Source organism: Pleurodeles waltl, chromosome 11 (genome assembly GCF_031143425.1).
Source record: "Pleurodeles waltl isolate 20211129_DDA chromosome 11, aPleWal1.hap1.20221129, whole genome shotgun sequence".
NCBI lineage: Eukaryota > Metazoa > Chordata > Amphibia > Caudata > Salamandridae > Pleurodeles > Pleurodeles waltl.
The window spans coordinates 32,159,047-32,175,395 of record NC_090450.1 but is presented as its reverse complement, the minus strand read 5'-3'; the positions used below and the strand labels follow the sequence as shown (position 1 = coordinate 32,175,395).

Genomic DNA, 16,349 nt, shown 5'->3' with positions numbered 1-16,349 from the left:
GTCTGTTACAAATGCATGAACGTTTGGGGTGCACAGGACTGGGCCATTTTGTGCTGGTGTTACTTTCTGTGGCCATGCAGGTTACCTTTCTCAGGTTGACACTGCATTTTGCTTCGGTGTGGGGTTGCATGGGGGGGTGTAGTTCCATTGTGGATCCTTGCAGGGGTGGGTGGCTGTGCACAGGGGGAGGGATGCAGGTCTGTTAGTGGGTTTGTGGTCAAGCGTGGGGTGGATTCAGTGGCTGTTGTCTGGGTGGGGTATTAGTCCTGGTGGGTGTGGGTGGGGTGGGGTGGTGCATGCACTAAATGTATGGTGTATATGGGGTAAATGTGGACAACTTACCCAAGTCCATTCCTCCAGTGAGTCTCTCAGGGTGCAGGATGACCAGTACCTTTTCCTCCCAGTCGGTGTATTCGGGTGGTGTTGGTGGCGTTCCTCCCCCAGTCTTCTGGACTGCAAACGTGGTGCCTTGATGCCATGCCCCTGACCTTCCCCTGCAGGTCGTTCCATCTCTTCCGGATGTTGTCCCTGGTGCGTGGATGGTGTTCCACTCCATTGACCCTGTTCACAATGGTCTGCCATAGCTCCATCTTCCTTGCGATGGGTGTGTGCTGCACCTCGGCCCGAATATTTGTGGCTCCACCTTCAAGATCTCATCCACCATGGTCCTTAACTCCCTTTCTGTGAAGCGTGGATGTTTGGGGGGTAACATGGTGAGTGTGGTGAATGGTGTCGGGCTGGAAACGCGGTGAGGGTGCTCTTCTGTGGGTCGGTGTGCGTCTTGTGTATGGTGGCGTTCGCTGTCTGCTTCTGGTGCTCTCCGTCTTCCTTGGCCTGGTTTCGTTGCAAAGGTTTGTGGGGTGTGTCTAGGAGTGTTTTATGGGGTTATGACTGTGCGTCAGGTGTGTGGGTTCCACACTTATCCAATGTGTGCACTTCTTGCTGATATGTCCACTTGCCGCCCTGGTCATCTGGCCTCCACTGTCAGCCAAGGCGATTTGTGCATCATTATTTGGAGGGCGGGATGTGGGTGTGCTCGGTGGTGGCGGGGTGGGGAGGTCCAGCATTCCCGCTGACAAGGTCGTGGCGGGGACTGGTGGTCTAGTGATTTTTGGCGGGGCGGGAATTTTCGTTCATTATATGGCGGGTTTCCATTCACCGCCAACGACGGCCTTCTGTTCACCGCCTCCACGGTGGTCGGCGGTGTTTACCGCTGTGTTCATAATGACCGCCTATGTCTCTAAACTGAAATGTGGTCCCAAATGTTTTATTACAACAAAAGTGACACTGGACCCTCAAGTCATTTACCTTTCTTCATTGCAAAGTACTCCACCAAGCTCTCTGCTTCCTCCTGGATCCGCGCTTCTAATTTTTTCTTCCCAAGTCCAAGATTCTTCAGGGTCATCAGTCCAAAGCGTCTCTGCTGCTTCCAGTTGTGTCCAGAAGAAAGTAGAACTCCTAAGGAATTAAATATAACAATGTTATACACCTGAATTTAGCCATAAAATCCCCTGAATTCTGTGGACACAGAAAAATCCACAAATAGGTTGTTACAGTGGGGAAAAGACAAGCAAGAGTTGTGAGGGTCAGGCCCCCATAGTACCCCAAATACCATATCCAAAGATTCCACTGGTCTGTGCCCATAATTTTGGAAAATGTGCCCACACTAGGAAATTCATGTCCTGAGCCTCACACATCCTTGTTTAATATAGTCACACATTGGGTTGGGAAGTTTTTGGGGGCAGAGGCCTGATATTTTTAAGGATATTATAACTGTGAGACGTGTCCCTTGGGTTGGCACATCGCCTAAAACTTTGCAGGGGGATTGTATAATTATAAATTTAGAACACCCCGGATAGCCAATATCTTGCACCATCATCTCTCAACCACAACGCAATCTATAGGATTTATAAAAGTCAAACGTTTAACTGAGTTTATTTTATCTCCAGCCCCTCTTAAATTTCCTGATTCAAATCGTCCCGAAGTACAGAATCCCAGTCATTCAGGTGTACCCAAGCTAAATGATACTGCCCTGACACTGTCTAATAGGTATGAGCCCTTGGTTTCTCTAGAGCAATTAGATTGACCATTAGTAACAAGGTCCCACTCAGAGGAGAACTCCGAGATAAATATATCACACCAGCCTTACCTGCAATCTGAGGGAGTTCCCAGTACACCCGGCACAACAGTTTCAGGGATTATTTCCTGGAATGTGGCAGGATTGAAGTCAAAAATGGGAAACCCTGATTGGCTGGGACTAGTGACAACTAGTCTTTTTATCTGTTGTCAAGAGACATGGCTCATAGAGCCGCCGCATGTTAATGGCTACACTACATATAGTGTTCCTGCAACTAAATCCCCCGCGGGTGGGCCCAAGGGAGGATTAGCCACCTTTGTATCTGTAATGGCAAGGGGTGTGGAGGTGCGTGTAATGGGCACATCCCCCTATTTTTTGGTCCTAACTTTGAAACTTTTTGAGCCATTTGATGTGTTGCTGATTAATTATTACAATAACAACTTTGACCATTCGGACACTAGTGTGACTGATAGCCTTGAAATGATAATACATCAGGCCTTGAACACAAGGAAGAAGGATTTAAGAATAATTTGGGCTGGAGATTTTAACATCCATCGTTGTGAACTAGAGCTTTCAGATTGCTGTGGGCTCAATGACGAAAATGATTGTCCCATTCAACATTTCAAACATTACCCCTATGGGAACGCTTTAATTCGTTTGATAGTAGCCAATTTTTTGCTCTTCCTGACCGCACTAGTTGAGGGGGTACCGACGTTTATAAGAGGTGACACCCAATCTACAATAGATTTTATCATTTACTCTAAAGAGCTTATCCCCTTTTTTGGGAAATTCAGAGTGATACTAACTTGTGTTAGTGATCATAATCCGTTAATTATAGAAACAAGCTTGGGATTGAACAATGTCTCAAGAAAAGAGAAGCAATACCCAGATATGAAGTTCTCAGTTCGTAAAGGCCTAACTATTAAATGGGGGAAAATAGATAGTATCAGTTTTTTTAAAGATTTGATTGTGAACAATTGGACTGACGTTATGATAACTTTGGGCGAAAATAATCCCCCTCATGAAATTGTTTATGCTTTTTCCTCTTTGACAAAGTACGTGGCCGAAAAACGTCAGCGTTCTAGTTTAGATAAAGAGAGTGGCCCTCGATGGTTTAATCATGCATGCACCTCTTCTTTAAAAAATTTGAAGAAAACAATAAATTTGTTCCCTCAAGATCGACAGGCTATCAAAATCTCAAGAAAGGGATATAAGGATGCACTTGCAAGCAGGAAGGCTGAACTAAGGGACTCTGCTTGGGAGGATCTGATAGACGCAAGCAAAAATAGAGATACAGCTGCTTTTTGGCAAGTGGTTAATTCTTTACTGATGAATGATAAGGTCAAAATGGCCACAGACACTGTCATCCCAGCACAAGCTTGGGTGACTATTTTTCAAAAACTTTTGCAATAGAGGATAATGCACTGAAGGATGATACGACTCGCTCTATGGTTATAAATAACGCTCTGATTAGTGTAGCCTTCAGTAACACTATAAATGTAGTTGATGTAAAACAGGCTATTTTAGATTTCCCATCGGAGAAAGCTCCCGGCCCAGACAGGATCCCAGTCGACTTATATAAAGCGCTACCAGATTTCTGGGCACCATTGCTTACTAATGTTTTGAGATCTGCTATGACAGGCCTATTAATAGATACCTGGAGAGAGGCGATCATTGTCCCGATTTTTAAAAAGGGGGACATCGCAGACCCCTTATGTTATCGACCAATCTCTCTTTTGGATAGCTCGGTAAAGATTTTAGGCTGAGTGATCCTAAATAAGCTGGAAAATTTGGCAATGGAGACTAATTGCCTCTCAGAAGTGCAATTTGGGTTCTGACCAGGGCTGGGTACAGTTGAACAAATACTCAATTTGACCTTGATAGTACAGAAATACACGAAAGTCAAAAAAGGGTGTGTGCATTTAGCATTTATGGACTTATCATGTGCTTTCGACACAGTTAATCGAGAGAAATTGTGGATGGTCATGTCAAAATGGGGGTGGACAAGGATATAATTGTTTTACTCAGCAGACTCCATGCATGTACCTCAGCACGAGTCCGCTACTCAGCGGTGCATTAACAGAGAAGTTTCCCTCATTAAAAGGGGTAAGGCAGGGCTGCGTGCTGCCCTCTTTCTTTTTCTTCTTTACAGAAATGGCCTAGGGAAATTTCTCTGTGAGATGGGGAAGGATCTTCCAAGCATTATTAATACCCCAATTCCAGTACTGCTTTATGCGGATGATGCTGTACTCATCTCAAAGATACCAAATGGTCTTCAAATTCTATTGAATGCTTTTATTGCTTTTATGGGAAATCTTGGTCTTAAAATTAATAGATCAAAGTCATTTGTGATGAAGAGTGGGCCAAAGCTAGCAAAAACTAAAAAAAAAATTCTGGAGGGGGAAGAAATATTGAAGGTTACACATTTTACGTATTTGGGGGTTCCTATTGATGTTGATTTTAATTGGAAGTTTTTAATAAATGTACGCCTAACACAATTTCAAAGAGCTATAGATGCCGTTTTTAGATTTTCAAAACAATTGGGGCATAAACCTATAAAAGAGTTGATGATTGTATTTTCTAGCAAATGTCTTTCTATGGCGACATGTGGAGCAGGGGTTTGGGGATATGCTGATTCATCAAGTATCCAGGTTGTAGAAAATAAGGTTTTAAGGAGGTTATTAGCAGTTCCGCAATCGACTTCGGTAAACTTCTGTCATGATGAAGTGGGCTTGAGGGCTATATCCGATTATATAAAGCTCCAACCAGTATTACTCTGGTTAAAAATCTGGGCGAAACCGGAAGCTCATTTATGTAGGACGGTGATACAGGACTGCCTCTTGTTAACAAGATCATTGGATATACCTTGGCTTAGATATGTGCGTTCTCTGTTGTTCTCCCTTGGAGTAGGGGAGTTCTTTTCTAAACCGAATCTTATAACAAAGCGGGACATAAAAAGGGTAAAGGAAATATATTGGCAGCAAACACAGGACCCGAAGTTAAATTTATGTCTAGAGAGAAACCAGGAGACGACTCAGCATTTACAACCAATGTTATACCTGGTTATTACCAGTTCTGAGCGTCAAAAGTTTCTACTTACCAGGTTATGCTTGAATACATTGCATTACCTGGTAGCATTTCCTTCCTGCGGAACATGGTTTAAGAATCTTCCATTATGTTGCTCTGATGGAAAATCATCTCAAAGCACATTGCACTTTATACTTTTTTGTAATTTTTATATTATACCAAGAAAATGTTTTTTACGTCCTGTTCTTTTAGCTAAAAGTATTAGAACTAGCCAGCTTGCTTATTCATATTTGCACAAGTTGGGAGATGTAGAGACAATAGAGGCTATGTTAAATTATAGATACGCTGCTTTTGGAATTTGGAACATGTATTAATAATGTTTATTTGCTTTTGAAGTCTGTATGGCTGTATTTATTAAATGTCTTTTATGGTCTATTTGTACCGAATAAAATATTAAAGAAGAATATAACAATGTCTTTGTTGTCAATTATATCATTTTACTTTTAGGTGTGGCTGAAAAATGTTTTTGCTTTTTTTTCAAATGTTATACTTGTACAAGTTAAGGTGCTTTTCACAAAAGAGTACAAAAGAGACTGGTTCGTCCTCAATTTTCATTTTATATATTTTTTTCTGAGTTTTACACAGCGCCAACTTGGCCCAAAGACATTAGGGCGTTTTGTAGGAGCTCTAGGTTACCATTACACAAGAACAGGCTTTTATAGGCATGAGGAGATTACATGATTTGTCTAGAATCAAAGCATAGTGAACTGACGCCAGGACTCGAATCTAGCTCCCCCATTCCAAAGTCATAACTCTGCCCATTGAGCCACACCTCCTCCCCTAAGATCATGGCCTCTTGCTGCCCTCACACCTTTCATGCAGTTGCCTTGGCGGGGTCCACATCCACATCCACTTCCCTTCCTTTCATATTCAGGAGCCTTTTCATCTGCAGCATAGGAGCCCCGGATGATGCACTTGTTTTGCAATATGTACAGAATGCTAGACTCCTATTATTTACCTGTAATATTCTGACCACTTCTCAGCTCTGTTGGCTTTCTACTTCTAGCTCAGTTTTCAGAAACTCTTAGGTCATATTTAAGAAAAGTGGCGCTAAACCAAGTGCAGCACCGCTTTTCTTGTGCCCCTTAAACCTCCCTAACACCACCATGTGTGCGTCATATTTAACGGAGTAGTTAGGGGACTATCGTTGGAATTATTGAAACTAGTCCATAGCTTTGCAGAGTTAGCATCAAAAATGTTGACGCTAATCCTGCAAAAGTCGTTGAGGCCCAATGTGCCTCCTTTTAACGCCTGCTCTGAGCAGGCGTTAAAAGTTCCAAAAAAAATGACTCCAAGAAATCTGTAGATTTCTTTGCACCATTTTTCACCCCCCTCCCCTCAGGGGAACACCCTCTTTGCATACATTATGCCTGGCGCAAGCATAATGCAGCACAAAGGGTTACAAAGTGGCGCTATGCATGTATTTCTCAGTGAAAGGAACATCCTTCCCACTCACCTCTTTGCCTTTTGATTGTCTCTGAGCTAGAAGATTGGTTCAGTGAGTAAAAGCTTCACTCTGAAGTATGCTGACATGTGCACACCACATACTCATTTCTTGTGAGGAACTCATCCTCCCATTCTTTCAAGGTTGGTTAATTGAATGTCATTACATTGCATAATGCATACGAGTAAAAACTGTTATTTACAGCACTTATAAATAGTAGAATTGCAGTACAAAGAGCTACACAAAAACATGTTTTTGTTTGCTGTGTATCAGTGCCATTGTGGAGCAAGAACTACCTACCTTTGCCCTTTGAAATTTTCTGAAACAATGGAGTTGTAGGGCGTCCGGAAAGCTCCGCGGAGTGGCCGATTAGACCTTCTCTTATAGTCTGGCAACCATTCAGCACAACCACTGGCGTATGCCCCAGCCACACTGTGAAAATGTTCCCATAGGTCTTCGCAAGCTGGGGGGTGGAAGTAAACATTCAATAAATGAATAGGTCAGCAAACAAGAAACTACTAACACGGACAACCAAAAATCTGTCTCTTTTGGGGAAAGTGTAAGGAAATGCCTCCTTGGCATGGATACCCCCTGACTTTTTGCCTTTGCTGATGCTAAGTTATGATTTTAAAGTGTACTGGGACCCTGCTAACCAGGCCCCAGCACCAGTGTTCTTTCCCTAAACTGTACATTTGTCTCCATAATTGGCACAACCCTGGCACTCAGGTAAGTCCCTTGTAACTGGTACCCCTGGTACCAAGGGCCCTGATGCCAGGGAAGGTCTCTAAGGGCTGCAGCATGTCTTATGCCACCCTAGGGACCCCTCACTCAGCACATACACACTACTTGCCAGCTTGTGTGTGCTGGTGGGGAGAAAATGACTAAGTCGACATGGCACTCCCCTCAGAGTGCCATGCCAACCTCACACTGCCTGTGGCATAGGTAAGTCCCTCTAGCAGGCCTTACAGCCCTAAGGCAGGGTGCACTATACCACCGGTGAAGGCATATGTGCATGAACACTATGCCCCTACAGTGACTAAGCAAAACCTTAGACATTGTAAGTGCAGGGTAGCCATAAGAGTATATGGTCTGGGAGTCTGTCAAACACGAACTCCACAGCACCATAATGGCTACACTGAAAACTGGGACGTTTGGTATCAAACTTCTCAGCACAATAAATGCACACTGATGCCAGTGTGCACTTTATTGTAAAATACACCCAGAGGGCATCTTAGAGATGCCCCCTGAAAACATACCCGACTTCCAGTGTGGGCTGACTAGTTTTTGCCAGCCTGCCACACACCAGACATGTTGCTGGCCACATGGGGAGAGTGCCTTTGTCACTCTGTGGCCAAGAACAAAGCCTGTACTGGGTTGAGGTGCTTCTCACCTCCCCCTGCAGGAACTGTAACACCTGGCGGTGAGCCTCAAAGGCTCACCCCCTTTGTTACAGCGCCACAGGGCACACCAGCTAGTGGAGATGCCTGCCCCTCCGGCCACTGCCCCCACGTTTGGCAGCATGGCTGGAGGAGATAATGAGGAAAACAAGGAGGAGTCACCCCCAGTCAGGACAGCCCCTAAGGTGTCCTGAGGTGACTCTTACTTTTAGAAATCCTCCATCTTGTAGAAGGAGGATTCCCCCAATAGGATTAGGGATGTGCCCCCCTCCCCACAGGGAGGAGGCACAAAGAGGGTGTGGCCACCCTCCAGGACAGTAGCCATTGGCTACTGCCCTCCCAGGCCTAAACACACCCCTAAATTCAGTATTTAGGGGCCCCCAGAACCAAGGAAGATAGATTCCTACAACCTAAAGAAGAAGAAGGACTGCTGACCTGAAGCCCTGCAGTGAAGACGGAGACAACAACTGATTTGGCCCCAGCCCCACCGGCCTGTCTCCCTACTTTGATGAAAACTGCAACAGCAACGCATCCAACAGGAACCAGCGACCTCTGAAGCCTCAGAGGACTGCCCTGCATCTAAAGGACCAAGAAGCTCCCGAGAACAGCGGCCCTGTTCAAGAAACTGCAACTTTCTGCAACAAAGAAGCAACTTTAAAGACCCCACGTTTCCCAGACTTTCCACTCTGCACCCGAAGCCCCCGGCTCGACCTGCGGAAAACTAACACTACAGGGAGGACTCCAAAGCGACTGCGAGGCCGTGAATAGCCAGAGTTGACCCCCTGAGCCCCTACAGCGACGCCTGCAGAGGAAATCCAGAGGCTCCCCCTGACCGCGACTGCCTGTAACAAGGAACCTGATGCCTGGAACCAACATTGCACCCGCAGCCCCCAGGACCTGAAGGAACCGAACTCCAGTGCAGGAGCGACCCCCAGGCGACCCTCTGCCCAGCCCAGGAGGTGGCTACCCCGAGGAGCCCCCCGTGCCTGCCTGCATCGTTGAAGAGACCCATGGGTTTTCCCAATTGATTCCTATCTGAAACCCGATGCCTGTTTGCACTCTGCACCTGGCGGCCCCTGTGCCGCTGAGGGTGTACTTTCTGTGCCTGATTGTGTCCCCCCAGGTGCCCTACAAAAACCCCCTGGTCTGCCCTCCGAGGACGCGGGTACTTACTAACTGGAACCGGAACTGGAACTGGAACCGGGGCACCCCTGTTTCCATTGAAGCCTATGTGTTTTGGGCACCACTTTGACCTCTGCACCTGACCGGCCCTGAGCTGCTGGCGTGGTAACTTTGGGGTTGCCTTGAAACCCCCATGGTGGGCTACTTTGGACCCAACTTTGAACCCTGTAAGTTTTTTACTTACCTGTGAACTTAACAAATACTTACCTCCCCCAGGAACTGTTGATTTTTGCAGTGTCCACTTCTAAAATAGCTTATTGCCATTTTTGTCAAAACTGTACATGCTATTGTGATTATTCAAAGTTCCTAGAATACCTGAGTGAAATACCTTCCATTTGAAGTATTACTTGTAAATCTTGAACCTGTGGTTCTTAAAATAAACTAAGAAAATATATTTTTCTATATAAAAACCTATTGGCCTGGAGTAAGTCCTTGAGTGTGTGTTCCTCATGTATTGCCTGTGTGTGTACACCAAATGCTTAACACTACCCTCTGATAAGCCTACTGCTCGACCACACTACCACAAAATAGAGCATTAGAATTATCTCTTTTTGCCACTATCTTACCTCTAAGGGGAACCCTTGGACTCTGTGCACACTATTTCTTACTTTGAAATAGTATATACAGAGCCAACTTCCTACATTGGTGGATCAGCGGTGGGGTACAAGACTTTGCATTTGCTGGACTGCTCAGCCAATACCTGATCACACAACTAAATTCCAAAAATTGTCATTAGAAACTGATTTTTGAAATTTGAGCTATTTTTAAAAAATGTTAAAAGTCCTGCTAGGGCCTTGTGTTAGTCCCTGTTAGCATTTCTTTTAGAGTTTAAATGTTTTGTAAAAGTTTGGATTAAGTTCTAGAGATAGTTTTAGATTCTTAAAAAGTATCCCAACTTTTAGAGAAATAATGTCTACTGCAGAAGAGATGGTGGTGGAGCTCAACCTCACCCCTTACCTGCATCTTACGATGTCAGAGTTAAGGACTCTTTGCAAAATCAAAAAGATAAAAACTGGATCAAAGTACCAAAGTACAGCTCCAGGAGCTCTTGGCAGAGTTTGCAAGAGACAACCCCTCTGAAGATAACCTTACAGAGGATGAAACTAGTGAAGTGGAGGATAATTTCCCCCCTCCACTCCTAGTTAGGGAGACCAGGGTTCCTCCAACCCTGACTCCACAGGTGATAGTCAGAGGTGCTACTTCTCCCACAGGGGAGTCCAACAGCTCTGGAAGCATTGAGGGCAGCCTCAATGAAGATGACCTCCTGTTAGCAAGGATGGCCAAAAGATTGGCTTTGGAGAAACAGCTCCTATCCATAGAAAGGGAAAGACAAGAGATGGGCTTAGCTCCCATCAATGGTGGCAGCAACTTAAATAGGGTCAGAGATACTACTGACATGCTAAAAATCCCCAAAGGGATTGTAACAAAATATGAAGATGGTGATGATATCACCAAATGGTTCACAGCTTTTGAGAGGACTTGTACAGCCAGAAAAGTAAACAGATCTCACTGGGGAGCTCTCCTTTGGGAAATGTCCACTGGAAAGTGTAGGGATAGACTCCTCAGACTCTCTGGAAAAGATGCAGAATCCTATGACCTCATGAACGCTACCCTGATTGAGGGCTTTGGATTCTCAACTGAGGAGTACAGGATTAGGTTCACGGGGGCTCAAAAATCCTCGAGCCAGATCTGGGTTGATTTTGATGACTTCTCAGTCAAAACACTGGATGGTTGGATTAATGGCAGTGGTGTAAATGATTATGATGAGCTGTACAATCTGTTTATGAGAGAACACCTTTTAAGTAATTGTTTCAATGATAAACTGCATCAGCATCTGGTAGACCTAGGTCCAATTTCTCCTCAAGAATTGGGAAAGAAGGCAGACCATTGGGTCAAGACTAGGGTGACCAAGACTTCCACAGGGGGTGACCAAAAGAAAGGGGTCACAAAGACTCCCCAGGGGAAGAATGTTGAGACATCCAAGGGAAAAAGTAAAAGTAAAGAGTCTTCTACAGGGCCCCAAAAACCTGCTCAGGAGGGAGGGTCCAAAGCCTCTTCACAATCCTCATTTGGGTACAAGGGTAAAAATGTTGATCCCAAAAAGGCCTGATGTCATAGCTGTAATCAGCAGGGACACCAAACTGGAGACAAGGCCTGTCCCAAGAAAGGTTCCACTTCTACTACTACTCCAGTTAGCACTGGAATAGCCAGTCTCCAGGTGGGATCAACAGTGTGCCCAGAGCAAATCAGGGTCCACACTGAAGCTACATTAGTCTCTGAGGTTGGGGTTGACTTAGCCACACTAGCTGCCTTGCCTCTAATATGCAAAAATACAGGCAGCAACTCTTTATTAATGGGACTAGTGTAGAAGCCCTGAGGGATACAGGTGCCAGTGTCACAATGGTGACAGACAAACTGGTTTCCCCAGGACAATACCTGACTGGACAAACTTATCCAGTCACCAACGCTGACAATCAGACTAAAGTACATCCCATGGCTATGGTAACTTTAGAATGGGGAGGGGTCACTGGCCTGAAACAGGTGGTAGTCTCCTCTGCTATCCCGGTAGACTGTTTGCTTGAAAATGACCTGGAGTCCTCAGCATGGGCTGAGGTAGAACTCAAAACCCATGCAGCCATGATGGGTATCCCTGAACTGGTGTGTGTCAAGTCAAGGGCACAGTGCAAGGCTCAGGGTGAAAAAGAGGTGTTGGAGTCTGGAATAATGGCCCAACCCTCCAAGAGAAAAGGAAAGAAGACTGGGGAACCAGCTTCAACACAGCAAAAGAAAAAGAACCTCTCTTCCCAGGAAGAAGTTCTACCCTCTGAGGGAACTGAGCCTATGGAGTTGGAACCTTATCAGGTTGAACTCTTAGGCCCAGGGGGACCCACAAGGGAACAGCTGTGTAAGGGGCAAGAATCCTGTCCCTCTCTTGAAGGCCTTAGGCAGCAAGCTGCTGAGGAAACAAAAGGAAAGGTCAGTGGAACACACAGGGTCTATTGGGAAGATGGACTCCTTTACACTGAGACAAGAGATCCCAAACCTGGTGCCACTAGGAGAGTGGTAGTGCCTCAGGAGTTTAGGGAGTTCATTCTGACCTTAGCCAATGACATTCCACTTGCTGGGCATTTGGGACAAACCAAGACATGGGAGAGGTTAGTCAACCATTTCTATTGGCCCAACATGTCCCAGAAAGTCAAGGAGTTGTGTGCCTCCTGTGCCACCTGTCAAGCCAGTGGTAAGACAGGTGGCCATCCAAAGGCCCCCCTCATTCCACTTCCAGTGGTGGGGGTCCCCTTTGAAAGAGTGGGAGTGGACATAGTGGATCCACTTGACCCTCCCACAGCCTTGGGGAATCAGTATATCCTAGTAGTAGTGGATCATGCTACTAGGTGCCCTGAAGCAATTCCCCTTAGGTCCACTACTGCCCCTGCAGTAGCCAAAGCACTCATTGGTATCTTTACCAGAGTGGGATTTCCTAAGCAGGTGGTTTCTGACAGAGGTACCAAATTCATGTCAGCATACCTTAAACACATGTGGAATGAGTGTGGGGTGACTTACAAGTTCACCACACCATACCATCCACAAACCAGTGGTCTTGTTGAAAGGTTTAACAAGACATTGAAGGGCATGATCATGGGGCTCCCTGAAAAGCTCAAACGGAGATGGGATGTCCTCTTTCCATGTCTGCTTTTCGCCTACAGAGAGGTGCCTCAGAAGGGAGTAGGGTTTTCCCCCTCTGAACTTCTGTTTGGTGGTCCTGTAAAGGGACCACTAGCTCTTGTGAAAGAAGGCTGGGAGAGACCTCTTCATTAGCCTAAGCAAGATATAGTGGACTATGTACTAGGCCTATGTTCCAGGATGGCAGAGTACATGGAAAAGGCAAGTAAAAACCTTGAGGCCAGCCAACAACTCCAGAGGATGTGGTATGACCATAAGGCTGCTATGGTTGAGTTTCAGCCAGGACAGAAAGTCTGGGTTCTGGAGCCTGTGGCTCCCAGGGCACTTCAGGACAGATGAAGTGGCCCTTACCCAGTGCTAGAGAGAAAGAGTCAGGTCACCTACCTGGTAGACCTAGGCACTAGCAGGACCCCCAAAAGGGTGATCCATGTGAACCGCCTCAAACTCTTTCATGACAGGGCAGATGTAAACATGTTAATGGTTACAGATGAGGACCAGGAAGCTGAGAGTGAACTTCTCCCTGATCTCCTCTCCACTGACCCTAAAGATGTCTCAGTAGATGGAGTGGTCTACTCAGACACCCTCTCTGGCTAACAGCAAGCTGACTGCAGGCAAGTCCTACAACAGTTCGCTGAGCTCTTTTCCCTAACCCCTGGTCAGACACACCTGTGTACCCATGATGTGGACACAGGAGACAGCATGCCTGTCAAAAACAAAATCTTTAGACAGTCTGACCAAGTTAAGGAAAGCATCAAAGTGGAAGTCCACAAGATGCTGGAATTGGGAGTCATTGAGCACTCTGACAGCCCCTGGGCTAGCCCAGTGGTCTTAGTCCCCAAGCCTCACACAAAAGATGGCAAGAGAGAGATGAGGTTCTGTGTGGACTACAGAGGACTTAATTCTGACACCAAGACAGATGCCCATCCCATTCCAGGGGCAGATGAGTTAATTGACAAATTGTGTGCTGCCAAATACTTGAGTACCTTTGACTTGACAGCAGGGTACTGGCAAATCAGAATGGCACCAGGAGCAAAAGAAAAGACAGCATTCTCTACACCTGATGGGCACTACCAGTTTACTGTGATGCCCTTTGGCTTAAAGAATGCCCCTGCCACCTTCCAAAGGTTGGTGAATCAAGTCCTTGCTGGCTTGGAGTCCTTTAGTGCAGCTTATCCTAATGATATTGCTGTCTTTAGCTCCAGCTGGCAGGATCACCTGGTCCACATGAAGAAGGTTTTGCAGGCCCTGCAAGCAGCAGGCATCTCTATCAAGGCATCTAAATGTCAGATAGGGCAGGGTACTGTGGTTTACTTGGGACACCTTGTACGTGGAGGCCAAGTTCAGCCACTCCAACCCAAGATCCAGACTATTCTGGACTGGGTAGCTCCAAAAACCCAGACTCAAGTCAGGGTATTCCTTGGCTTGACTGCTTACTATAGGAGGTTTGTGGAGAGATATGGATCCATAGTGACACCCCTCACAGAACTTACCTCTAAGAAAATGCCCAAGAAGGTAAACTGGACTGTAAAATGCCAACAGGCCTTTGACACCCTGAAGCAAGCTATGTGCACAGCACCAGTTCTAAAAGTTCCAGATTACTCCAAGCAGTTCATTGAACAGACTGTTGCCTCTGAACATGGGATAGGGGCAGTTCTGTCCCAAACAAATGATGATGGCCTTGACCAGCCTGTTGCTTTCATTAACAGGAGGTTACTCCCCAGAGAGCAGCGTTGGATTTCCATTGAGAGGGAGGCCTTTGCTGTGGTCTGGTCCCTGAAGAAGCTGAGACCATACCTCTTTGGTACTCACTTTGTAGTTCAGACTGACCGCAGACCTCTCAAATGGCTAATGCAAATGAAAGGTGAAAATCCTAAACTGTTGAGGTGGTCCATATCCCTATAGGGAATGGACTTTATAGTGGAACACAGATCTGGGACTGCCCCGGCCAATGCAGACAGCCTTTCCAGGTTCTTCCACTTAGAAAATGAAGACTCTGTTGGGAAAGGTTAGTCCCATCCTCTTTCGTTTGGGGGGGGGGGGGTTGTGTAAGGAAATGCATCCTTGGCATGGTTACCCCCTGACTTTTTGCCTTTGCTGATGCTGAGTTATGATTTTAAAGTGTGCTGGGACCCAGCTAACCAGGCCCCAGCACCAGTGTTCTTTCCCTAAACTGTACATTTGTCTCCACAATTGGCACAACCCTGGCACTCAGGTAAGTCCCTTGTAACTGGTACCCCTGGTACCAAGGGCCCTGATGCCAGGGAAGGTCTCTAAGGGCTGCAGCATGTCTTATGCCACCCTAGGGACCCCTCACTCAGCACATACACACTACTTGCCAGCTTGTGTGTGCTGGTGGGGAGAAAATGACTAAGTCGACATGGCACTCCCCTCAGAGTGCCATGCCAACCTCACACTGCCTGTGGCATAGGTAAGTCCCTCTAGCAGGCCTTACAGCCCTAAGGCAGGGTGCACTATACCACCGGTGAGGGCATATGTGCATGAACACTATGCCCCTACAGTGACTAAGCAAAACCTTAGACATTGTAAGTGCAGGGTAGCCATAAGAGTATATGGTCTGGGAGTCTGTCAAACACGAACTCCACAGCACCATAATGGCTACACTGAAAACTGGGACGTTTGGTATCAAACTTCTCAGCACAATAAATGCACACTGATGCCAGTGTGCACTTTATTGTAAAATACACCCAGAGGGCATCTTAGAGATGCCCCCTGAAAACATACCCGACTTCCAGTGTGGGCTGACTAGTTTTTGCCAGCCTGCCACACACCAGACATGTTGCTGGCCACATGGGGAGAGTGCCTTTGTCACTCTGTGGCCAAGAACAAAGCCTGTACTGGGTTGAGGTGCTTCTCACCTCCCCCTGCAGGAACTGTAACACCTGGCGGTGAGCCTCAAAGGCTCACCCCCTTTGTTACAGCGCCACAGGGCACACCAGCTAGTGGAGATGCCCGCCCCTCCGGCCACTGCCCCCACGTTTGGCAGCATGGCTGGAGGAGATAATGAGGAAAACAAGGAGGAGTCACCCCCAGTCAGGACAGCCCCTAAGGTGTCCTGAGCTGAGGTGACTCTTACTTTTAGAAATCCTCCATCTTGTAGAAGGAGGATTCCCCCAATAGGATTAGGGATGTGTCCCCCTCCCCACAGGGAGGAGGCACAAAGAGGGTGTGGCCACCCTCCAGGACAGTAGCCATTGGCTACTGCCTTCCCAGGCCTAAACACACCCCTAAATTCAGTATTTAGGGGCCCCCAGAACCAAGGAAGATAGATTCCTACAACCTAAAGAAGAAGAAGGACTGCTGATCTGAAGCCCTGCAGTGAAGACGGAGACGACAACTGATTTGGCCCCAGCCCCACCTGCCTGTCTCCCTACTTTGATGAAAACTGCAACAGCAACGCATCCAACAGGGACCAGCGACCTCTGAAGCCTCAGAGGACTGCCCTGCATCTAAAGGACCAAGA

At 46.6% G+C, this 16,349-nt stretch overlaps 1 protein-coding gene across 1 annotated transcript in view; it reads right to left on the bottom strand.

Moving 5' to 3' along the window:
- The window catches only part of LOC138265304 (cytochrome P450 2J4-like), a 146,222-nt gene that overhangs the window by 110,590 nt on the left and 19,283 nt on the right, over positions 1–16,349 (bottom strand). The window contains exons 2-3 of the mRNA XM_069212912.1: positions 6,909–7,071; positions 1,309–1,458 (exon numbers count right to left, since the gene is read on the bottom strand). Coding sequence (XP_069069013.1) covers positions 1,309–1,458; positions 6,909–7,071 — 313 coding nt within the window. The remainder of the gene's footprint in view (positions 1–1,308; positions 1,459–6,908; positions 7,072–16,349) is intronic.